The sequence below is a fragment of the Equus caballus genome, chromosome 14 (assembly GCF_041296265.1).
Source record: "Equus caballus isolate H_3958 breed thoroughbred chromosome 14, TB-T2T, whole genome shotgun sequence".
NCBI lineage: Eukaryota > Metazoa > Chordata > Mammalia > Perissodactyla > Equidae > Equus > Equus caballus.
The window spans coordinates 69,609,391-69,634,868 of record NC_091697.1 but is presented as its reverse complement, the minus strand read 5'-3'; the positions used below and the strand labels follow the sequence as shown (position 1 = coordinate 69,634,868).

The 25,478-nt window shown below is 43.9% G+C and overlaps 1 protein-coding gene and 1 long non-coding RNA gene across 6 annotated transcripts in view; one reads left to right on the top strand and one right to left on the bottom strand.

The window, feature by feature from the left end:
* Positions 1-610: 610 nt before the first annotated feature.
* LOC138917316 (uncharacterized) lies at positions 611-1,745 on the bottom strand. Its single transcript, XR_011425135.1, has 2 exons — positions 1,614-1,745; positions 611-840 (listed from the first exon to the last, which is right to left on the bottom strand). It is a non-coding gene; the product is annotated as an uncharacterized lncRNA (long non-coding RNA).
* The window catches only part of TNFAIP8 (TNF alpha induced protein 8), a 111,557-nt gene continuing 87,225 nt past the window's right edge, over positions 1,147-25,478 (top strand). Inside the window, exon 1 of one of the 5 annotated variants that reach the window (XM_070233205.1) lies at positions 1,147-1,349. Coding sequence is in view for 1 of the 5 variants with exons in the window: in XM_014730723.3 (XP_014586209.1) it covers position 1,349 (1 nt within the window). In the remaining 4 variants the exon portion in view is untranslated. The remainder of the gene's footprint in view (positions 1,350-25,478) is intronic. The other 4 variants (XM_014730723.3, XM_070233203.1, XM_070233208.1 and 1 more) reach the window with 4 other exon arrangements.

The window sequence follows — 25,478 nt, the reverse complement described above, 5'->3', positions numbered from 1 at the left end:
TCTCAACCATACTTTGCCACTTCCTAAATGTGTAACTTTAATCAGGCTATCTTACCTCACTATACCTCCTTTTCCCTTTATAAAATTAAGGTAGTTATAGGATCTACATTATAGGTTATTTTAAGGATTAGAACAGGACCTACAGATCTTAAGTTTTGCTGTATTATTACTATTTCCAGCCCTCTGCACAGAGTCACCATGTAACAGGTGCTTAGTGGATGTGTATGTTATGGATAGTTTCATAGCATACCCACGAAGGTGCAGCTCTCTTGCCTTTGAGAATGGCTCCGGGTCAGGGCTCCTCGGCAGAACTAAGGCCCAGGTTCTGCCCCATCCCAGTGGAGAGCTAGGCTTTGGCTCCACGGGCAGGGGCAGTCAAAGAGAACTCCGTGGGGTGGCTGACACTGGACTGGCTTCCCCGGAGCCAATGAGACTTTAACTCCGAGAGGAAGCCCTGCATCCTCCGCGAACGGAAACCAGAAATCACGAACGCGTCAGACAACGCCACAAAGACTTGAGGCCAGGAAAGGCTAAAAAGCCAAAAAAAAAAAAAAAAAAAGAGGCGGGATTGAGGGGTTTATACGGATAATAATAATAATAAATCGCAACAGACGCTAACATTCATGTGTACTTGTTATGTGCCAGGCACGGAGCAAACATGCATGAGCTCGTTTAACCGTCTCAACACGCTCATTTGGTATCTCATTTTTACAACTGAAGAAACTTGAGAGATCTGAAGGATAACATCTTTGCGTATCTTCCAAGCCAGTCCTGGCCCCTGGATCCCAGGGGTCTCGCCTCGCAGTCCGGATCCAGCGCTCAGGCCGCCGCTCAGCCCTCCTGTGGGTTTTCCGGAGCACAGGCTGGTCCCGACCCCCTGGGTCAGGCCGGTCCGCCCCATCCCAGCTGCCAGACTCCTCCCTACCGCCCCGCCCCAGGCCTCGTAGATGCTTCTCCTAGCCCGGCCGCTCCTCCTCTCCCGCGCCTCCCCTGCCGCTCCGCTCCTCCTCCCTGGCACGCTCCGCCCCCGACCGGCCGGCTCCCCCTCCTCTGCGGGCTCTGCCTCCAGGCTCCTAGTGCCTCCTCTAGGCCCCGCCCCCGCCTCCCTAGAGCCTCCCCAGCCCCGCCCCTGGCTCCTCCTCCCCCGGCCCGCCTCGGCGGCTCCGCTCCTCCTCCCCGGCCTGCCCCGCCCCCGGCCCCTGGCTCCTTTCCTCCCGCCGGCCCTAGCCCGCGCTCGGCTGACCGGTCCGCGGGAGCCCGCGAGCGTTAGAGCGACTAGGGGACTCCGCGCCGTCCGATCGCCCAGCTCGCCTCTGAGTGTCCCGGCGCCACCGCGCCCCCTCTTCCGAGTAAGTGCCTCCTGGGCTCGCCGGTCCCGTACACACCCTCGCCGGGCTTTCCCGGCCGCTGGGCTGCACGCTGCTCCTGGGGGCGCGCTTTCCACTCACCTAGAGTTTCGGGAGTGAGTGAGTGTGAGTGGGTGTGAGTAGGTGAATGTGAGCGAGTGTGTGTAAGGGTGTGTGCAGGCGCGCACAGCCCCGGAAACTCCCCGGAGTTTTACCCAGTTCCTGCGTTGCAGCAACAATCTGAGACCTCCGGCGAGGGGTCCTTACCGACTCGGATCGATCCCCTATCTTCCATCTCCTGCCCTGAGCGCCACTCGCTGTTCCTTCCTTCGTCAACGCGGCCCCTGCTGTGTGTCACGCCCTCCTGGTAACAGCTCATGCTATCGAAAGGACTGCCCGGGTTATCAGGATGCCCCAGATTGCAGACCGAGATGCTGGTTTGAGATTGTAATCCAACCCGGAATTGTAAAACCGGCAGGGACGAGAGTTTTTGGTGGATATTCTTGGAAGAAGAAAGTTGTGTGTGTGCGTGTGTCCTTGCGCGCGCGTGTGACTCTGGAGCCCTCAGCACCTGATGCAAGAACACCTGATGAACTCCCTCCGACCCAGGAGAGTTCAAGACCACGCTGACCAACCAGGCTTGGGCACCTAAAGGGTGTTTATTGGTTCAGTGACATCGTATTTCTAAAGCCAACTTATTTCCTAAAACACAGCACTAGGTAGAAAGAGCAGTAGTACCCCGAGGGAATCATGGAAGGAGGGAGACACGAGTTGAGTGCCCAGTGTTGAAACAACAAAATCCTTGGGTTACTTAAGACTGATAATTCCATCCCTCCATAAATTACTTTTTGGGGAGTCAATACTATCTTAATGTGGGGCATATTTAAAAAAATATACACCAGCCTGCACTTTTAAAAAGTTGAATCACTGCCGTTAATTGAGAGCAGTACTGTACTTGAGTCCATCCATAAAAGGATTCCCTGGTTGCTGAGATCCCATCCAATTCTAACAGTCTCTGAATTTTTCTGTATCTGTTTATTCTTGCTATGTTCTTGTTGTGTGAATGGAGATCCCCATAAAATCTCCCCACTTCCTTGATAAGACTTCATTTAAGACATGCTGGTAGGGAAATGACAGGTTGAGTAGAAATTATTCACTGAGGTGTAAGGATAACAAAACTATGTGGCTAAAGAAATAACCAGAACAGAGCAGCCTTTAAGTTGCCGTCGGGCATGGGCATATGAAAGTTAGAGCTGATAAATCACTTTAAGTGCTGTTTATCGCAGCAGATATTTTTATCCTGGTTTGAATCCTTTGTTACACAAAAGTGTTTCCACAGTGTTTTAACTAAGGAAACATTATGCTTTGAAATGTAAACATATGACTCCATCTCTCTTTAAGGAAAGAAATAATTATCACACTTAATTAAACACCTGGAACCATTTATTGCCACCTTCTAATTAGATCTGTCAGGGGGAGTTAAGTCAGCAAGTTATTGTTAATATTGTGGCTGGTCACAAAATTAGCTGTTTTGTAGATTTTTGGGATGCCTGTTCTCCTCCATAAGCACTAATTGCCTCCCCCACCCCTTGCCCACCTTTTGACTTTTACCTGTAATTTGAGTAATAAAGTTTAGGGGAGCGGACTATGTCCTACCTCCCAGTAAAATACGAATACCTTAGATACTGAGTGTTTCGTGTGAAGCTCTTTACGTTAACAGACATAGGCCTTATAAGCCATTATATTTGTCTAGATTATCTGATAATTTAAGAATCATTAATAAATTATTGAATATAAGGAAGTTCCCCTGAAAGTATGGTGATCCTGCACAAATGGGTCTTTACAATTTTGTCTTTAGGGGAGACTTTTAATCAATTGTGTCTTTTGTTCTGGTGTGTTTAAATTTAACGAGAAGAGGGGTGTTGTGAGCTGGAAAATCTTCTCATCTTCGTTGTCTGTTAATTTTCTGTTTCTGACTGTATTGCTAGATATAATCTCCTCTGTGTCGTGAGGTGTTATGAGGACAGGCTCTTCTGGGATCCCAAAAGAATGGCAGAAACTGAGCGTGAAAAGGCACGCTGCAAGGGCCAGGAACAGTATTTTCTGAGGCCTGTACTCTGCAGTTCTTCGTTCTGTTGAAATTGGAGGAAAGGGTGTGTGGAGAGAAATGATTGCATCCAACAGTTCTCATTAGGAAATGCCATGTGGGGGGAGGAGCGGATGGCCAGGTGGTTTATGGCTTGGGGAACTTCAGATAGCTTGCTGATCCTTGATGTTGAGTCTGCCACAGTGCCAGGCTCTACAGAGGTGTCATAGTTAGTTGATCCAGTTAGTCCTTTTCTGCTTGGGATAGCCCCTTGGGAGTAACACATTTTCTTCTTGGAGATTTCATTGTACTCAGTCAGAATTGAGCTTTGCTTCCACACCCTGCAGAATAGTCCCGTCCCCACCCCCTCCATTTTTCCCTGGTGCAAATTGTAGAGACTGAAGATGGGATAACCTCCAGGAGGCAGGGGAATGGCAGTGATAACAAATAAGGGCCTCCTGGTTTCTCACGGAGGGGAAACGGAGTGTTAGAACAACCCCAGTACCAGGGGCACTGGCTTGGGCAATGGGGACATGCCCCGGGGCCAACCTGGATGGAAAGTGGACTTTTTGCCCCCATTTGGCATTCACAGAGAATCAGCTCTGATGCAGAAGTTAAGGGAAGGCACTGTGTGAGCAAGTTAACTTTTCTCACCCCACCCCTCCTCATGCCGCCCACATCCTGCATTTAATACCAAATGCACACAAGAACCCAACAAACCCCAAAAGGCAGCTTTTAACGTCCCACCTTATGTTTCCCCGTGGGTAACAGTTTACTTCCCGCTCTCCTGTCACTGGCTTTGATGACTGTGGCACTGAGGTCTGAGCCAACTGCAGTTTCTAGACTTTTGTCCGTCAGTGGTGCTTCCCAGTAGCTGAAAATGGATGATTCATTGAGGGTTAAAATAATTCAGTGAACCTTGTTGCAAAATGTAAATGAGGTCAAATAGTATCCAGTGGATGTCAGTTTGCATGCTATGTTTTAGCCTTAAGGGGAAGACTTGAGCTGAAAGTAGAGGGTAGATAATTCTAGAATGTGAGAGGCAAGAGGCACCTTAGAAACCCTCTGGCACATGAATCTTAGACCATAACATTTGCTGTCATACAAGTTATACAAATTTGTAGGGGCATCCCCTCTGTCCAGCTTGCAAGGTGAACACCATTCATTCATGCAGCAGGTGTTTATTGAGTTCCTACTGTGTGCATGGCACTGCAAAACCCTCTCATGTTCACATGAAGGTTTAGGATCCAAGAGAACTAGTGACTTGCAGAAAAATGTTTATTAATAAGAACAAGTCCCTGAAGATAACTTAACAGTGGCAAAAATGGGTTCAGAATTTTTCTGTGTTTCACAAAAGAAAGTTAAAGGCACTTCTTAGGACAGTAGAAGAACAATTTTTTTTTTTTGAGGAAGATTAGCCCTGAGCTAAGAACAATTTTTAAAGTATTTTTATTTCTCAATAATAAGAAACATTTCTTCTGATGTCTGTTTCAAATAACCGGGGGTATAACTGCAGTAAACCTGATCCACAGAATTTTGTTTTCTTGGCCTTTCATGTCAAGCATAGAAGTCACCTGAGCAACGTGTATGAAAATGTCACAGGCTCGGCAATAATCCAATAACACCCACCTATCCTTTTAGAGAGCAGTTGCTTTTTCTCTAGAAGCAAGTATTTATGCTTCAGAACCAAGGTAGCAGAGGTTCGGAACCAGCTGCAAAGCTGGATGGGCGTCAACAAGTTTGTTTTCCTAGGGTTGTGCTTTTTCAAATAGAACAAGAAGGGTAATAGACCAACATGGTGATATTTCTCTGCAAGTGACTGGAGGCTAGGCACACAGCAATCTTCCCCACCAAAAAGAAAAAAAAAAAGGTGTGAGAGGTCACAGGAATGGGACTCCCCTGGTGTACCCCAAGCTGACTTATAAACAAATCGAGATTTGTTTCTTTCATATCAGAGAAGGGAATTAAGTCCAAAATTCCATTTGTTGTAGTTTCCTTAAACATTGGGAATAAAGATGACTTTTAGTTTAGTCAAGAAGTGGTTGGTTGACATGACTGCTGGAATCAGCTGTTCATGTCTCGGCCACCAATGGCTGTGTGACTTTGGACAATCTACTTAAGCTTTCTGAGCCTGTTTCTTCTCCTAAAAACGGGGGATAGTATTTACATCATAGGATTGTTGTGTGAATTAAACTGGAATGTTCCTCTCCTGTTGTGCAATATGCAGAAGGCACCCAGCAAGTGGTAGACTTTGTTAGATTGGCCAGATCGGTCTCATTTCAAGAGGATGGCGTTTGTACGGGGTCGTAGTAGAGTAGAGAGGGAGAGTGGTAACTTGTACCACATGTGCTTTAGCATGATCTTTTTTTCTTCTAATACTGCCGGAGGAGCCCCCACAGTGGGGTGAATAGAGCACAATTTCAATGACTCCCAGCTGCAGGGTCACGTGATTACAGAGGGACATCTTGCTGCTGCTGCTCGAGAGAAATGAGCCAGAGCAGAGCATCTGGGATTTATGTGTCTGAGCATGAAGATGAGCTGTGGCATCCACTGGGCCTCCCCGTACGTGAGGGGAGCTTTTCAAAGACCTGTTACAGTTAAGTTGTGAGAGAGAGTTGGCCTTTCACCTCTGGAGGCCCTTGTTTAAAACAGATAGTGTGTGAAACCGGATTATCCAAGACAGACAGGAAGCTATGTCTCAGCTGCCCTTGGTGTCGCAAGGGGACTCGGGCTGGCATGTCTTCAGGGGAAGTTGTGAGACTTCCGGGAGGCAGAGGGCAGGGATGCATCTTCAGGCTTGTTCACTGGGGCGAGCTTTTCTGGGAGCACGGCACTCTGCGGGGCACACCGCACACTCATGAATATTTGAAAGGAGCCAAAAAGTAAGAAACAGCCCACCCGGCCAGTCCTTTCCCTAAGCCAGGCTTTTATTCCTTCAAACCAAATTCGTTTCGTTCAAGCCTTCTCCACTCCTAGTATTTTATTTATTTTTGCAAATGAGTTTCTTACAATATCACTCTCAACCAAAGTGAGGGAGACAGAGGCCGTGGTGTGTGCCGTGGAGAGCTCACTGCCCTCATCCTTTCCTGTCTCGGGCTCCTGAGCTGACTGTTCAGTCTCACACACATGCAGGTGCAACAAGGGAATTCCGCAGAAATGCCTCGGTCTTTTGAGAAAACCTGCAGGCACACTGTTGGCAACAGATTGCAAAGTTCAAAACAAGCTTCCATGACTCAAACCTTTAAGAAATAAGTCCAGTACCTGATTTCACAACCCTGTGATCATGAAACGACTCCTTTGTTCTTCCTTCTTCTCTCTTTAAAAAGATCAGGCAGTTTTCTGGGAAATGGCTGGTGTTTGATTAAATACGATCACGGCCCTGGAAGGGCAGAGCAGTCTTGACTTGGGGATGGAATGAATTCCTCTTCCTTGGTGTAGCGATAGGCACCCGGGGACTCATGGAGTCTGCCTGGACCAGGTGAATGAGCTCAGACCTCCCCCAGCCTCTGGCGATGGCCTCTGTGTTGCCATGCTTAGCCATTTTGCTCCTTTGCTTTTATGGCCTGGACTGACTGAGGGTGCCTGAATGGATGGCTGCTAACACCTGCAGGGTCAGAGACCATGTATCCACAGGGCGCCTCCCAAGGAAGTCGGGAGTCCCTGCCCTGTGTGCCGCAGAGGGCATGGTTTGAGACCGTGATCATCTGGGCAGCCACAAAGGTGATATGCCAAATGAAACTTTGAGCTTGTCCAATGTGCTTCTGTATTTTAGGCCTCATCTAGGGCTCTAGGTCCCAACCTGCTGCAAAGCAGAAGCACCTGGGAAGCTTGATACAAAAGGTATAGATTCTCGGGCTCCACCTGCTGCAGCATCACAGAGGCTGAACCTGTGTATTTCTAACAAGGCCCCCCGGTGACTGATACACAGCACCTTGAAAACCCCTAGCCTGGGAGACCAGTTTTAAGTCTGGTTCTGTAAAGAAGATTATTCAGGCAGCAGATATCTGTAGGAGTTCTTTTTGTTTTTTTGTTTTTTTGTTTTTTGGCGGTGGAAAGAGCAAATCTCTTGAAAGTACAGAGTGGCTTTAGAGTTTAAAGAAGATTAAAATGAACACGCACAAAATGAACACCTGTGTACCCATCCTAGGAACTATAACAAAGTGGTTTTTCAAGTAGGCCTTCATTGGGTTGAAAAATGTTGACCAACAACCAGGTCAAGAACAAAAAATAACAACCAAAACCAGTAGTGGTGTGCCACAAAGAGATCCAGGAATTGAAAGCCATAAAGCAGAGACTCTGGGGAATCTGCTCAGTGTTTATTAACTGAGAGTCTAGATTCTGAGTCACTGGCCATGCTGACAGCATCCTCGAGTGTGCTCGCTGACTTGAGGACACCTCACGTGGCTTTGTAGATCACTGACACGGGATGGGCATCCTTTTTTCAGGAGTGGCCCATATTTGGAGGAGCCCCAGGCCCAAGACTGAGTGGCCAAGTGGCCTCTTTTCCCAGCTCTGGGTCTGTTTCCCTGTCTTGGGGTCCTGGCACCTCTGGGAATCTGTCGTGTTCTCAGAATACCCCTCTCATTTCCTTATAGTGGGCAATGGGAAAATGGAGAACAAACTTTTTTCTTTGAAGCCATCTTGCTGTAATTTCCTTCTTTATCTTCTTTTTTTTTTCTTTTCACATTTTGACTTGTGCTAGTACTTGAGATTTTCTTCCCTCTATATGAATTCTGATCAGGTTTCAAGTTATCGTTCTCACAGGGTCCATGGAAATTATAAATAATGGAGGTCTGCTAGTGATGATACATAGTGCTGATTTTAGTAGAACCACTAGTTTTTTCCCTCTAGGTTTAAATATTTGACTAGGGACCAAGAAGTATGAAAATGGACTAATTTGAGTCTTGCCTCAGCCTTCCTCTCTAGACAACCATTCTCCGGGTTTGCTGCCTAGAGTCCAGCACACCAGGGGCCTTCTAGCCTCACAATTTCGGAAAAGTGCAGATGGAGGTCGGGCAGTGACTTGCAGAGACGGACCACAGGGGCAGAGAATTAAGCACCCCAGTCTTCCCCTCAGAGTGCATCCCTGGACTCTCAGTTCCCTACAAGCACCTCCACCCCTAATTTACCCTTTAATCAGTCTTCTGTAAGTTCTCTTCCCTTTTATGGTTGCTCTTAGTGTGTGTATATTGATGACAATAAATAATGTACCATATCACTGTATTCGTCAGCTCGGGCTGTCGTAACAGAATGCCACAGACTGGGTGGCTTAAACTGTAGAAATTTATTTCTCACAGTTCTGGAGGCCGGAAGGCCAAGATCAAGGTGTTGGCAGGCTTGGTTTCTCCCGAGGCCTCTCTCCCTGGCTTGCAGATGGCTGTCTTCTTGCTGTGTCCTCACACTGCCTTTTCTCCGTGAACACACATCCCTTGTGTCTCTCTTTCTTTTTTTATAAGGTCAGTCATATTGGATTAGGGTACCCTTACGACCTCATTTAACCTTAATTACCTCTTTAAAGGCCCTTTCTCCAAATACAGTCACATTGTGGGTTAGGGCCTCAACATAAGAATCTGGGGGAGCAGGTGGGGGCAGAAATCCAGCTATGACAATCACCTTTGTGAAGGGTATTGCAAATAATACCCTTATGTGGTTGTCATATAGTTTGCATCTACTTTGTAGAGTCCTCAGAAATCATGGTTATTATTTATTGTTTACTTTAAACAATTATCTTTTGAAGAAATTGAAACATGAGAGAAAAGTTTTCCGTAATGATTGACGTATTTTCTGTATTTGGGGCTCTTCGTTCTTTCCCGTAGACCCGAGTTTCCATCAGGTTTTTTTTTTTTGGTCTTTCAGCCTGAGGAGCTTCCTTTAATACTTCATGTAGCTCAGTTCTGCTGGAAACAAATTCTCTCAGCTTCTTTTGTATGTGTGCCCTAGTGTCTGTGTGTCCAATTCTCTTCTTATAAGGACACCAGTCAGTTGGATTAGGGCCCACCCTAATGGCTTCATTTTAATTGAATCATGTCTTTAAAGACCATATCTCCAGGGGCTGGCCCCGTGGCCAAGTGGTTAAGTTCGCGCGCTCCGCTGCAGGCGGCCCAGTGTTTCGTTGGTTTGGATCCAAGGCGCGGACATGGCACTGCTCATCAAACCACGCTGAGGTGGTGTCCCACATGCCACTACTAGAAGGACCCACAACGAAGAATATACAACTATGTACCGGGGGGCTTTGGGGAGCAAAAGGAAAAAAATAAAATCTTTAAAAAAAAAAAAAAAGACCCTATCTCCAAATACAGTCCCATTTTGAGATACTGGGGGTTGGGGCTTCAACATATGAGTTTTGTGGGGATACAGTTCAGCCCATAACAATCAGGATGCTTTAGGCTGCAGGTAAGAGAAAGCCTGACTAATAGTGGTTTGAACAGTAAAGTTATTAAGTTATCTTATGTGAAGGGTAGTCTGGGGTTGGTGCCATTCAGGGTTGAATCAGTGGCTCAAACAATATCGTCTGGGACCAGGTTCCTTCCATTCTTCTGCTCTGCCATCCTTAGCATGTTACCTTTTTTTCTGCAGACTTGCTACCTCATGAGCAGAAAATGGTTTCCTTAGCAACGGGTATGGCACACTCCCCTCAACTTCATTCAAAGGCAGGAAGTGCGTGCGGATGTGGAGAGGAGGGGTGGGACACAGAGAGGGCAGCCATAAATCTGTTCTCTTGTTCATCAGGGGATAAAATCTTTCCTGAAGCATCCTCAGGCCTCAGTGGCCAGAACTAAGTCGTGGCTGCAAGGGAAGCTGTGAAAGTGAGTAGTGGGCATAGAGGGAAAAGCTCTACTGTGGGAGGTTGGCTGTGCCAACAGACAGAAGGGAGAGGGGCATGATTATTGGGCAAATAGCATCTGCGCTAACCCCAGGCTCCCATTCCCTAGACGCTGTCTAGCTAAGGCCACCACTATTACTGATAATCATCATCCCAGGTTTCATTGGAATTAAAATTCACCACCCACGATGAATAGTTAGGAGAAAAACAAAGATGTGGAGGGTGTTGAAAACTCACATATACTTAATTACTACTCATAGTGACTTTTTAATGTTAAGTACTGTGGGTTTATAAAAATAGCACTACTTACTGTGGAAGCAGCATCCTGCATTGAAACCCAGAAGATGCCTTCATCAAACAGAGAGTTCTTTAAATTTCTGGAAACATTCACAAAACATGACCAGTAACAGTGGTAGTGACAAACATTTATTGAGTGTCTATGGTGGGCCAGGCGCTAAGTGTTCTATCTGCATTATTTCACTTCATCTTCATAACAGATCTATGAGCAAAGCATTATTATTAGTCCGCATTTACACGTGAGGAGCTGAGGTTTGGGGAGGCAGGATCAGTTTCGGCAGATGCCTGGCTGTGCTGGGCTTCACACCCGGGCAGCTCAGCTGCCTCCCACGCTTGTGCTCTGAACTGCTGCAGTGTACAACTCCCCAATAAAACAGCTAAAACTCCCTCATTTTCTGTGAACTCACAAAGGCTGTTAACTTCTTCAGCCAGTGAGAGTCTACTTCATAGACTGTGTCCTTGTTTTAAATTCTTCACATTTTTTTAATTGAGATATAATTGACATTTTATTGTTTTTAATAGTAGAAAGATGAACCATGAGAGTGTGCCTGGCTGACACTCACTCACTCACCTGGTGACCTTCAACAAGTCATCACAGTCTCCTCTGTGAGACACAGAGTGAGGCCGTCTGCAGGGCCACGTGCCAGCACTTATTCTGTCATTCACAGATCTGTTGCCATCTGCAGATTGTACCCCAAATCCTATGTTTATTACAGATCATTCACATTTCAAAGTAGGGGTGTGGAAGTTCAAAACCAGCGGAGCTGCACTTCCCTATTTCATATTGGGAAGAAGTTGGACAATTTATTTTTTATTTTTCATTTTTTATTTGGTGAGGAAGATTGGCCGTGAGCTAACATCTGTGCCAGTGTTCTTCTATTTTGTATGTGGGACACCGCCACAGCATGGTTTGATGAGCGGTGTATATGTCTGCGCCTGGGATCCAAACCTGTGATTCCTGGGCTGCGAAAGTGGAGCGCGTGAACTTAACCACTATGCCACTGGGCTGGCCCAGAAATGGGACAATTTTAATAACACACAGAAATGCGTCTTTCATTATTGGCTCGTGCAGCAGAGTACCAATCTGAGTGAAGGGCAAATTTGTCTTCAGGTTATCGAGTCTTTGTGTGAGGCAGATTTTGCAGAAGCTGGGACAACTTCTTAATGGTCGTGCAGAAACTGCAGCCTGCAGAATGCTTGGGCAACTGGGAGTTGCCCTTAGTAGATGCAATGCTATGTGTGCTTCTCATCTTGTGACTCTGATGCCAGGATTGCAATGGAGCTGCTGCTCTGAGGTCCAGCCCCAGTAGCTCAGACCAGAGTGGACTTTGGGAGCCTGTGTTTATTCACTTAGTTCCTGAATTCCTGTTGCTAAAGCTGTAACACTTTGGGTGTGGCGTTTCACGTAGACTTTAGGATGCTTAAAGCTTAGGGAAAATTGTTTTGTTTATTTGTTTTTGTTAATCTGCTCTTGCTAATAACTTGCATGAGGAGCTGAGTAGGAGAGGGAGGGGTGTAAATTCCATGTCTGATTCTGGGAACTTGAAGCTGCCATAGATTGGTATGTTGATGCTTCAACTTTGAGTCTGGTGATAAATCTCATGTCTGTGAGAACCCAACACGCAACAGCTTTTTGCAACTCCAGAAGGCCTCCAAGAGGTCATTTTGAACTGAGGTTGCCTTTGAGATGTTTAGGAGCACATCATTTCCCATAAGCTTTAAAAATTGTAAAGTGTTATTAGGCAAATTTTAATTAAAACAGTACAGATGAAATCGTTTACCTTGAACATGAGAAGTTCATGGACACGGAAGTCTTTCCAAAGATGCTAGCTCGCGGCTGATTTCCTGAGGGGCCCCTGTCATTCCTCTGTACCTTGCAGTCTTTTTCATCAGTTGGCTGTTACCGTGCTGACATGCCTAGATCTTCTTAATACTTCCTTTTTTTTTTTTTTACCTTTTTATTGCAAAGTAAAACACAAATACCAAGAAAACCCATACAAAACAAATGCACACTTTAATGAATTATTGTAAGGCAAGCACTCATATAACTACCACTCAGGTCAAGAAATAGAACTTTGGGGCCCAGCCCCATGGCCAAGTGGTTGAAGTTTCACACACTCTGCGTTGGTGGCCCGGGTTCATGGGTTCAGATCATGGGCATGGACCTGCTCCACTCACTAGCCATGCTGTGGCAGTGTCCCATGTGCAAAAGAGAGGAAGATTGGCACAGATCTTAGCTGAGGGCAAATCTTCCTCAAGCAAAAAAACGGGGAGGATTGCAACAGATGTTAGCTCAGGGCAAATTTTTCTCAGCCAAAAAAAAAAGAAAGAATGAGCTAGAACTTTGCCTGCTACCCCAGAAGTGGCTTCTCGTGCCCCCCGCCCCCCAATCACATTGCCCTCAGTTCCTCCAAAAGTTAATGCCATCCTGACTTCTATCATAATCACTTCCTTGCATCTCTTTATGGTTTTATCACCCAAGTGAACAGCCTAACCCACTATAGTTTAGTCTTGCCCATTTCTTAAAAACTTCAAGTGTCTTTTAAATCTCTTTTAATCTACAGATTCCCTTAACATCCTCCCCCGTTTAAAGAATAATTATTTTGTTGAAGGACCTTGGCTGTTTGATCTGTAGTTTCTCACAGTCTTGATATCAAGAAAGATGTGCACTCATGGTGCACGTCAGCTTGTTCCTTTGCCCTCTATTTCCTGTATCTGGGTCCAGAGGCTTAATCAGACTCAGGTTTGATCCCTTTGGCAAGATTACGGGTGCTGCTGTATTCTCTCACGGGAGGCACATGATGTCTGGTTTTTTCACTCCTTTTTGATGTTAGCAGCTGTTGATCCTCACTGTCTGGACCTGTTAATTCACTGGGGTTTGCAGGATGGTGATATTCTAATTCTGTCATTTTGATTTTATTTGTTAGCTGGAATAATTTTATACGGATAGATTCCTCTTCCATCTGTTGTTTGATTACCCAGTGGTACAGTTCACGTAGAAAAAGCAAGATAAATGCTTGATTCTTTACTTTGATTTACCCAGTTTTCAAGAGTTGGTTTCCTATCATTCCTACAAGGTGACCAATTAGAGTTTTTTTTAATTGCTGTGATCATGAAATTAAATATATTTGATGAATTTCAATCCATTGAAATTTTAATTTTTACTAAGACTCAAATGATCTCATCTTTGACCAGTGGGAGCCTCTTCCAATTGGCTCCTGAGTCCTTCTCACATGACCTTAGAAATCTCTGATAGCGTTTATGCTACCTGGAATGTTAAGGTGATCTAGGCTTGTCTTGTGCATTTCCTAGCTAGACCTGGAATCAGCCATTCTTTTAAGAATCCCTGTTTGTTTGCTTTTTAATGAGAACAATATTTCAGGGCCATAATCCAGGCACTAGAGATGCTCACTCACTGGAATGGTCATTGTGTATCGGGCTTTTTACTGGTCAGAACTGGGAAAATACACACAGACACACGCATTTACATACAAACATATATCCACATATAAAGGTAAAATACATTGTGAGTTCATATTCATATTTCCAAGTCAAGTTCAAGACTTTGGGGTTTTTGTTTAACCTCCTCTGTATTACGTTTGTATTTCCTTTCTTCCACACTTAGAATCCTGGTTTTTTAGTCACAGGATAGATAGAATATCTTATAATTACCCTTTGATTGTCCTGTATTATGCATACAGCAGTCTCCTTATTTCTACAGGTAACTGTGTGTGTCCTGCTTATCATCAGTCCTCTTATCAATGTCTCTAGATATCTTAATTGAAGCTAGTAGTTTCCTTAGATAGGGCTCATGGGAACAATTTTCCCTAATTTTTTTATTTCCCCAGTTTGTTGATAACACTTTGTCTTTGACCTTTCTATTAAAGGTCAATTGCTGGATATAACATCCTTGGCCCACATTTTCTTTCCTTGACAATCTTAAAACTATGTTACTCCGTTTTCTTCTGACAAAGTATTGTCAAAAAGTCTGATGATAATAATCTAATCTTCTGTCCCTCTCTGTGACCTACTCTTTGGAGAGCATCAACTATATATCTGTTTCCTTCAATCTACTGTCTACCTAGCACTCCAATACAGTAATCAGTGAGCTGTTATGGTACCAAATCCAAGTTGATGACTTGGCCAACCACCGTGCCAAATAACCTCTCCCTCCTGTTAAGGCAGAATAAGCCACTTGCTCTCAGTAACTGTAGCTTTTTATCTTTGTAACTTCAGCTGTACCTTGTAAAGTGTATAGAGTTGGCAGTAAATATATACTTGTTTATGAAGTAAATGATGTGGAAGGATGTGGGTTTTTTCCTTTTCTTTTTAGCCTGTCAGGAACTGCCTCGCCCCTTTGTCTCTTTCCCTCCAGTCACGCGAGGCTTTGCCTCAGATCTGCTCCCTGCGGCAGGCCCTGCCCTGAGCAGAAGGTGTGTGGGCGCCGCACCCATGGTCCTGGGTTGTCCCTGTACTCACAGCGTCAGGTTGTCAGACCACGTTCTTATGTTAAGGCGTTCTCAGGACCAGCATGCTGGAACCCCTGGCTCACAGAGTATCTGGCTCCACACTGAAGGCTGCCATGGTCCTCATACCTGCTTGCCCTCCTGTTTGTTGGTCCCTTGACCTCTATTTATTGGTTTTACGGCCCAGGCCCCTGGCATGTGGGGCCCAGACCCTGGCCTCTCTGAGGATGCTGGGGCTGCCGCCTGCCCCATCCTTTCTTGGCTGACCTTTTTGCTCTCTACCTCTTGGCCGCCAGAATCCATGGCAGGACATCAGAATGGGAGCTGTCGGCGCAGATGTGATCTCAGATGCATTTTATTCAACATACGCACTGTGTTTAGTTTTTAAAATTTAAATGCTGGTTAGAGGGGCATGCGTGCCAGTTTGTCCAAAGCCTCTGCTGCTTGCTGGTGTATTACCCTGGTCAGTCGCACATTTCATTTATCTGTCTGCCTCCTATAGACAGTTGAGTTTGTGACCTCTGACCTTTGGTATCTCATACTTGTCAGAGCACTTCTCATACAGGCATAATCTTGGGCGGCCTCATTTTATGCCTGGCCTGCACTAGTTCAGCAATGTCCTTTCCCTGGTTCTCCTTGTCAGGTCCTGGCCTGTGGGGCCACGCAGACTGGTTTTTTCCCTTCCTTTTGAGTACCTCAGTGCCATGTAATTAACACAAACAAATAAACAACATATGATACGTTTGCACACAAAAGCAATGATGAGAATAATCAAGAAGTGATGGAAGAGTGGCTCTTCTCTGATGGATGTGAATGTCGAGGTGATCTTTTAGGCTGGAAGAAATAGTGAAACCCTATAGCCTTGACTACACCAGGGAAATCTTGCTGGTAACAGAGAGTTGGTGACATGGAAAAGCCGCCCTTGACATGAGAAATTGCTCTGGTTGCCCCACTTTTCTGTTCTTGGTCGGTCCACAGGCTGTGGCTGTGGCTGGGCCCTTGGGAGGCAGCTCACCAACCTGACCCACCCTAGTGAGTTTTTTCCCAGATTTAGCATTTCAAGTCTTTGTGGAAACAGTCCTGGGAAGGATTCTTTGCTCTTAGGAATTTCCATAGGCAACATGGGCTTGTGTAAAAATGTAACCATTTTCTATTCTGCTTTTATTAATTCAGCAGAAATCATACTGAAGACTTTTTCTTCTTTTCCTGCCTTCAGCTGCCTGTATTTTTGCCTTTTGCCTCTGGTTGGCCCGTGTGTGAGCCACATGGTGGCAGCGGCTCAAAATGTATTACTCTGTGCCAGGTATTGGACTAAGCTCTTTATAAACATTGCCAAATTCTAGGTTCAATCATTATTACCCCCATTCTAAAGATGAGGCAACTGAGACCATGAGAATTTAAGCCCTTCCTCAAGGTTAAAAGCAAAGCTGATATTCAAATTCATTGGTTCTTAACCAGATTGCTGTCCTCGCTCTTGCAGAAACGCCGACTCCACCCAACCAGCTTGCAGGTGCTTGCTGGAGGTCGGTCACAGAGCTGGGCTCCAGGGGTTGCAGAAGGGAGCTGGCTACTCTGTGATGTTCACATCTTGAACAGACTTTTCTCAGAGCTCTTGGAGATCCCTGATTTAGACTCTACAGCATGAGAGGGAGGGGGAGTGGGGAGTAATACAAATGTGGCTCCAGAGTCTCTCGGCCTTGAGTAGCCCCAGGCCTGAAAATCCACTGTCAGGGCTGCAGATGACTTGAGAGCTGTGAGCCTTGCTGATAACAAGTCAGCAGTGTTACCGGCACCTGCTTGTTAATACCTCTGCAAGGGACGGGAGAAGGGAGGTGAAACTTAAATGTGTGAAGTTTGAAACTTGTTAGACATTCTACTAGTAAATTTGGTGGAGAAAGAAGTTAAAATGATCTAAAAATAAAGTCTTTGAATTTCTTACTATCTGTGCTATCTTTACATCTATTCTCAGCGTGGTCTTTTTTTTTTTTTTAAGCATCATTATTTCTACCCAGGGGAATATTATAGACAAATTTTGCTTACATGGTCTTTTTGAAATAATTAAGCAGAGGATGCAGATGTTATTTGGTTTTATGTAGGGGAGAAAGCTCTGGACAGGTGTGAGGAAGTTGGGCTGTGCAGTGGCCTGGCTGTGTGATTTTGCTGAATTAGTCAACCCTCTGGGTCGTCACTGCCACATCTAAGAAATGGAAGGTGTGGACTAGATAATCTCTAATGTCTCCCAGCTCTGTAAGCCTGTGATTCTGATTGTTCTCACCTGCCCTTTTCATGGTCATTTTAAGCATGGAAACCAGAGGAGTCTGAAACCGTGGGTAGAGCCAAAAAGGTAGAACTTTGGGCTCCTCGGAGGGAATGCTGTCCTGCCCCAATGTGGAATGAGGAATTCTGCAAGAGGGGCTCAGGCCCGGAGGCCAGAACTCTGGCCCTGAGTGTTTCCAGGGGGCTCCAGGACAGCAAAATATCCTGAGGCACTCCTGTGAGTAAATTTAGTTTTAGGTTATCTTTGTGTTCCCCTTCCTTGTTAAGATAAGTGACTGTTAACTACATTAACATATGAGGGAATTTGCTAACTTGTGCCTTACACAAAGAGCTCATCTGTGGCTATCCACGAAGCTGATACAAGTGACCACAAGTGAATTCAGTTTGGGACAAAAAGAATTCATTACAGTGTTGTTTTTAAGAACAAATAAAACAAAAAGTCTAAACAACCTAATGTGCATTAACAGCTTATATACAGTACGGTACTTCCTTGAGATGAAACATTATGCAGCTTTAGGACAAGTTTGGTCTCTGTGCTCTGACATGGAAAGATCTCCAAGACAGATTAAATAAAAAAGCAAAATAATGATCTCATTATGTTAAAAAAAAAGCATATTATGTGCTCATGAGTGCATAAGCATTTTTTAGAAGAATGAACAATATACTATTAATGGTGGAACTGTGGATTGCAAGAGGGGAAGGGAGTTTTAACTTTTCGTCTTATACCTTCCACAGTGCTTAAATTTCATGATAAAAATATATTTGGTAAAGGAGAGAATTTAGATTTCACTTGAGTTTTTGAGGCATTCTAATACTTAGAAAAATCTGTATAACAAAGCATGCTGAGCAAAGGAAAATGTTGTGTGTAAACACTTTAGACTCCAAACATTGGGTAACTCCCCCGCTCCACCTCCTCAGTCTTTACTCCTCTCTTCTTAACTCACAGCTCTCCAATTATTGCATCCCTCTAACCCAAAATTGTCAATGGCTCCCAACCTCTATCAGAAGCCAGTCCAGAAGAGCAATATGGTGGAGTGGCAGAGCATGGACCTGTTGGTTTGTCATTCATGAATTTGGGCAGTGTTTATGGAGGACCTGCTGGGCACCAGGTTTGGGGCCGTCTCAGGGATGCACAGGCGAATGATGTGCTTTTCAGAAACCGTATGTGACTGCTCAGAGCCTCAGTCTTATCACTTGTAAAATAAGTTGTCAGGATTAGATACAACAGCAAATGAAGGCTTCTCGCCCAAGCCCCAAAGGACAATGTTTGCTGTCTTGCCCCATCCTTCTCTCTCTGTTCAAGGCGAGGTCTGATCCCCACTACTCTTCTGCATGTTTCCTTGGTTCCAATTCCTAAACTGTGCATGGTTCTAGAACACACTCCACTCTTCCCTGCTTTTGTCTTTGCTGATTATGCCCTTTCTTTCTTTCTTTTCTTTCTTTCTTTCCTTTCTTTCTTTCTTCCTTTCTTTCCTTCTCTCTCTTTCTTTCATCCTTCTTTCTTGTAACGCCCATTGCTTCTCTTTCCTGGACAAAATTAGACTATCCTTCATCTAGTTCAAATGTTTCCTCCTCCACGCAACCTTTACTGGTTTTATGCTTTATCAGGAAAAAAGTCCAAAAGTAATCTCTTCCTCATAAGAATTTGAATAGCTCATTCTGCTTTCCCTACCTTTATGTTGATTATACCACTAATGGCATTCACTTTAGTTTGCAGCTATCAGTGCCTTACTAAGTTACATTCCTGAGGGCAGAAACTAAGTTTTGTTCATTTCTAGAACTCTTATGTCTATACCTGTGTTCTCAGTAAATATGTATTAATGAATGACTTCATTTTTATGATTTGCCCAAATATCTTTTTTTTTTTTTGGTGAAGGAGATTGGTCCTGAGCTAACATCTGTGCCAATCTTTCCTCTATTTTTTACGTGGATTGCTGCCACAGCATGGCTTGATGAGCGGCATGTAGGTCTGCACCTAGGATCCGAAGCCATGAACCAGGCTGCCAAAGCAGGGCACGCTGAACTTAACCACTGTGCCACCAGGCTGGACCCCCAAATATCATTTTTGCTTTCCTTTAAAGGATTATTTTAGTTTGAAGTTAAAAATGAGGACATTTCCTTGAAATCCACCATTATTAGCGGGCTAAACAAGAGTTTTTTCCCCCTTGTAGAGATTAAACTTGGAAATTGTGGAATTGCTCACCCATTCGGAATGTTTAGGAAGAGACAGGCAGGCATCTCTTCAGGGTGCTTGAAGTAGTCACTACCCTTTTCGTCAATGACTGGCTCATAAGTTCTTGTCTGATGAGGTGAGATCTTATCCTGATAATTTTAAAAAGCAAATAAACTACAGCCACTATTAAGACAACTCCCGAAAGAAGTGACGGAAATTTAGAAAGAAAAAACATAGAAAGGTTATAGATATGTGTGAGAAAACAACTTGTTTTATTTTTCATATTCCTTGCCATACTTATCCATAGTTCTTTATTAAAGCTGTGACCATAGCCTATACCTTAATATTCTGCTTTTCTCTGAACATTATTTCCTACCCAGTTTCCCATGTTTTTATCGATGTTTCTCAATGAAACAATTGGAGTTCAGTTGATTGTTGCCTTGAACAAGAAATGGAGACTATAAGACAAAGATGTAGCCTGACGGAATGTATGATACGCATTGTATATTTTTAAAAGACATGATCTTATTCTGATATTGCTGAAATGTACTGGAGCAAAATATTAACAAATGATTTGATTGTAGTTTGCAGCACAATAAATGAGATTAAGATCATGAGCCACTTTAAAACTGTTTTCTTAAATGAAATACACATCTTTAAGAGATTAGACAGAGCCATGGCTCTTTATTTACGAAGGCGTGTTAGGAACAGCTGGAAGGCAGCCTTCTCTTATCAGAAGGCTTGTATAACTAGCCCCAAGTTGTTTGCTAATGAATTTCAGGTCTCCAACACTAATAGGATAGAATAATTTTACATAGACAAATCAATCTCTAGCCTCCTTTTTCAGAAGAAACTGATCTGACTGGTGCCTATAGGCAATGAGGTGTGCTTAACAGATGGAAGTTATTAGGCTAAATACCAGAATCTCTTTGAGGTCTGTAGATATAGTCTCCAAAGAGAGAAAGGGACATTTAAAATTAAACTGCACAGAATTCTAACAAGCGCTATATACTCATTCTTGGAACTAATCTTGCTTTGGCCCTGGGCTAAATTGACTAGATTTGTACCGCCGTTGTTGACTTAAAGCCGCATTCGCTGCTTTTTACAGTGAAAACCAACTGTCTTCTAACATGTTTTTGTAGCTTTCCTATATGGAAGTTCCTAATTATTTTGCTGTTTCTATCTTCAGAGTCATTAATACAAATATCTATGCAAGGTAAATTGACCTTCTGGGCCAGCTCACCTGTTAGGAATTAGTATATTTTATTATCCTCTTGCTTTACTATACTTACTGTGTATAATCTCCTATGATTTAGCACAGGGGTGATAACAGATTTCTTTGTTTTCCAAAGGAGTGACTGCATCTTTGTGTGATGTCTATGGTTTGTTCTGTAAAAGGACCCACAAAAAATTGGTCCTGTTTTTATTTATGGCTTAAAAAGAGGTATTCAGTCTTACTACTCACCCAGACCAGCTACAATGAATTCCAAGAATACCTATGAGAAGGACTCTGTTAGACCACAACTTCCTCCTGAATTCAGGGGAAGACCTGCATTGGGCTGGAACGCTCTTTAAGATACTGGAGGATTCAGAAGAAATCTTCTCAATTAGAAACCTGGGAAATGCCTTCAGTTCCTGGGACTGGGGCCCGAGTCCCTGGAATGGGGATTCTGCCGGGTTCAGGCTGCGTGGATGTGGCTGACCGACTGCAGGCCCTTTAAGTAGTTGCTGTTTATTATTGCCAGTCTCCTCCTCTGTTCTCATCCCTGACTCTTGTCCTGCCTCACTGCCTATGCATCACCTGTGACCCTGTGAAGCTACTCCTGTCCTGGGACAAGTTAGGAATGTCAGCATGGTAGGCAAGTCTTGGGGTAGAGGTGAGGTGAGGTCTGTCTGTATTCCTGGCAGTGTTTCCTAAGAACCAGGGCTGGGATCAGAATCTAGACTACCAGCTGCTCCTATTTCCACACTACCAAGCCCTTAAGTAAAAATATCAAGTCCTTAAAGTAAAAAATAAAAAAGAATTAAAAAATGTTTAAATTACAGAATCATCCAAAACTGATATGAAGTCAACCCAAGGCACAGCTTCACCAATGGTTTCGTTTAGTTTTTCTAGTATTTATAATTCAGTCAATCAACTAATGATTACTAAGTGTCTTACTAAAGCACCCAGAGAATTGAAAAATGACAAAGAATGTCTCAGCCCTCCAGGAAATGTTAATCTAGTTCTAAGAAAAAGGTTAGGATGCAAATAATTGGAATGCAACGCAAACTACATCAGAGAGGTGTATTGGTTATCTATTGCTGCATAACAAATTGCCCTAAAACTTGGCAGCTAAAAGCAACAATAAACGCTGATTCTTACACACAGTTTCTGTAGGTCAGGAATTTGGGAGCAGGTTAGCTGGGTGATTCTGACTTGGGTTCTCTCTTAAGACTAGAGATAGGGAGTCAGCCAGGTCTGCAGACATCTGAAGGTTTTTCTGGTTTTTTTTCTGAGGATCCAGTTTCAAAATGGTTCACTTACATAGCTGGCCAGTTGGTGCTGGCTCTGAGCAGGAAGCCTCAGTTCCTCACTATGCAGCCCCCTCCACAGGTTTGCTGGAGTGTCCTCATGACATGGTGGATGGCTTTCCCCAAAGTGAGTGATCCAAGAGAGCACAAATGGAAGTCTCAAACGTCTTCTGGGATCAAGCCTTGGAGGTCACACACCACCACTTCCACAATATTGTCTTGGTCACACAGGTCGTTCTTATTCAGTGTGGGAAGAGACTACACAAGAGGGTGAATGCCAGGAGGGGAGAACCCTTGGGGAGGCAGCTTGGAGACTGGCTTTCTCAAGAGGCAAGATCTTGTGAAGTAATGAAAAGACAGTGTTGGGGTACCTCCAGGAAGGAGGTGGAATGTAAAACTGATGGGTTTCCAGTAGCTGAGGTTGAGGGTAGGGGTGTTGAGAAGGATAGAGCATCAGCAGCAGAGAGAGTTGGACAGCAGTAGGTATTGTGTGTTCAAGGAACGTTTGGCTGGAGCAAAATCTGGCAAAGTGAAAGGGGTCTGGAAGGCCAAGCTGGGGAGTGTGGACTTTCTTTGATGGTTAGGGATGAGTCATTGAAGGCGTTTGAGCAGGTGAGTGACATAATCTTGGGCATATTTTAGCTTCAGTCTGTGTGGGAGCTTTAGGGTTTGGGTGCCCTTACTTCCCCTTTTTTCTCAGTATCATCCAGGTTGTCAACTCTCTAATTTCTAAAATTCTGTGACACTTCTGCCCACGCCCCTCGGTCACATACTACCTTGTACTGTTTAACTTTTCGTGTTTTGGTCTTATCACAAGTAGCTTACAAGGGCCATAAGGACCATATCTTTATCCATTTCTATTTTCCCTGCTGTGCCTAGCGCCCTGGGTGCCCAATAAATATTTGCAAACTGATTGGCTAAAAGCAGCCAATTACTATATGTGTGTATAGCCACTGTTTCCGGCCTGTGGTGCATAATTACAGTTAAACATTTTTCAAAAGAGAGAGCAATTGCAGTGAATTTGATTTATGTAGGTAGAAAAAGTATTCAGAATCAGTTCTGTGGCCTTGGCTTTTGCCAAAATGTTTCGGGGGAACTTGGAGTAATAAAATAATTTTATTTTTAAAAATCTATGGATTATTTTCAGCTTCAAAGAGAGTTCTTTTTTTGACTAAATTAGGCAAATGGAGTAATTACCAGTCAGAGTGAAATAAGGGCTGCTTGCTTCTTGAAGAGGAAAGGGCAGCCTCTTTCAAGCACATAGAAGACGTTTACAGAATAAAACTCTTGCTGGGCATTTGGGGCAGAGTTTTGTCTCCCCCTCCTTTCCTTAGTTTGAATGAAATGATCATTGTCCTTCTATTTTCATTGACTAAGTAAATATTTCACATAGTCTCATGAAAATTGGAGAGTTCTGATTTCAAGCTAATAAAAACAGTTTTGCTTTCTTCTATTGAAAATCACCCTCAAACAACTAAAAAAAAGTAAAAGACCAGGAGTGCAGACTATATCCTCATATACCTTGGAGACATCTGTAACCCTGAACCGCACAGGACTTGAAGAGAGAAAGCACATGAAGTGATGGCAGATGGGTTTGCAGAGAGAAGGGGTCAAGAATAAAATGCCTGCATTGGGGAGAGGACCAGAAGCAACTGATGTGCTCAGAGAATCCCAGGAAGGCTCAGAAATGAGAGTTCTCAGGTTCCACAGAGGAGAGGCAGGGGGCCTTGGAATGAGAGTGAGGGTGTGCAAGTCAACAAGAAGTGAAGGGGATTCCCAGCAAGACTAAGGAGGGAAGTTCCTTGACAGCAGCTTTGGAACAGAGAGAACAGCCAGTCTAGAATGGAGCAGAGGCAAGAGGGCTCCGGGAGGGATGTTTCTGGGGGCGGGGAGAAGGGGACAATGAAACTGATTAAAAGAGAAGAAAAAACAAAGAAAGAGAAGTTCTGAGTTTGAATCCTGTCTCTGTCACCAATGAACTGTGAATATAAGCAAATCAGTTAATATCTTTGGACTTCAGTTTCCTCATTTGTTAAATAAAAGGTTGGAACATATGATGTTTAAGATCCGTTCAAACTCTGATTTTTTTTGTTCTGTTGGGTAGAAAAGTCGATAAAACCCCAGCAATTCTACTCCAACGTGCCTACCCAAGAGAAACGAAAACGTATGTCCCACACAAATATTTCTATGCAAATATTTGTAGAAGCGTAATACATAAGAGCCCCAAACTGGAAACAGCCCAAATATCCATCAATGGTGAATGAGTAAAAACATGAGATGTATTTATACAATGATATACTATTCAGCAATAAAAAAGAAGAAAGTACTATATCTGCTATAGCATGGACGAACCTCAAGAACATGTTAAGTGAAAGAAACCAGACACAAGAGACTACATATTGTGTGATTCCCTTTATATGCGATGTCCAGAGAAGACAAATGTGTAAAGACGGGGAGTAGATCAGTGGTTGCCTGAAGCTGAGGCGAGAATGGGATTAACTGCAAACAGGCACTTTTGGGATGATGAAATGTTCTAAAACTGGCTTGTGGTGGTGGTTGTACAACTCTCTAAATTTACCAAAAATCATTGCACTGTACAGTTACAGTTGGGGTAAATAATACCCCAATGAAGCTGTAAAAAGGAAAAGGTAACCAGTGAGGGGTAAGGGATGGAGAGGTATAAGTGAAGAAGATTGGCCATATGTTGATTAATGTGAAGTGGGCGATGGATAATGAGGGCTCATTATACTCTTCTTCCTACTTTCGTGTGCGGTTGAAATTTTACATGTTAAAAATGTTTAAAATAGAAGGATAAAGAAAAAAGGCAATAGAACCTGTTATTGTGTGGAGGTCAGATAACCCTTGCAAATTTGTTTTACATTTTAGAGTGAGGAACATTCTGGATACTCTTGGGATATAATTTAACCCCCATTGACACTGAATCCACAGTCTATCAGGTCATTTTTAATGTGTGAGCTCTTCCTGATACCTCTGCAGGCACTTGAGAAAATCACGGTGATCACAGCATCAGAAAGAAGGTTAAATTTATTTATTTTTTTTGCTTGAGGAAGATTCACCCTGGGTTAACATCCGTTACCAATCTTCCTCTTTTTTTTTTTTTTTTTTTGCTTGAGGAAGATTAGCCTTGAGCTAACATCTGTGCCAGTCTTCCTCTGTTTTATATGTGGGACACCGCCACAGCATGGCTAACCAGTGGTATAGGTCAGCACCCAGGATCCAAACCCATGAACCAGGGCTGCCAAAGTGGAGCACACCAAACTTAACCACTATGCCACAGGGCCAGCCCAAGATGGTTAAATTTTGATCAGCATATTCTGTTTAAGTAAGAGGGATACCTTCTAGAAAGAATGAAATTAAAATTAGCCTTTGTGTTTTACAGGGGGACCCTCAATCTTAGAAAAGTAGACCATCTAAAATAATGTCATTTGTAATGGCTCTGAATAGCTGGATTTTATAACACTTGAAACTTAGAAGC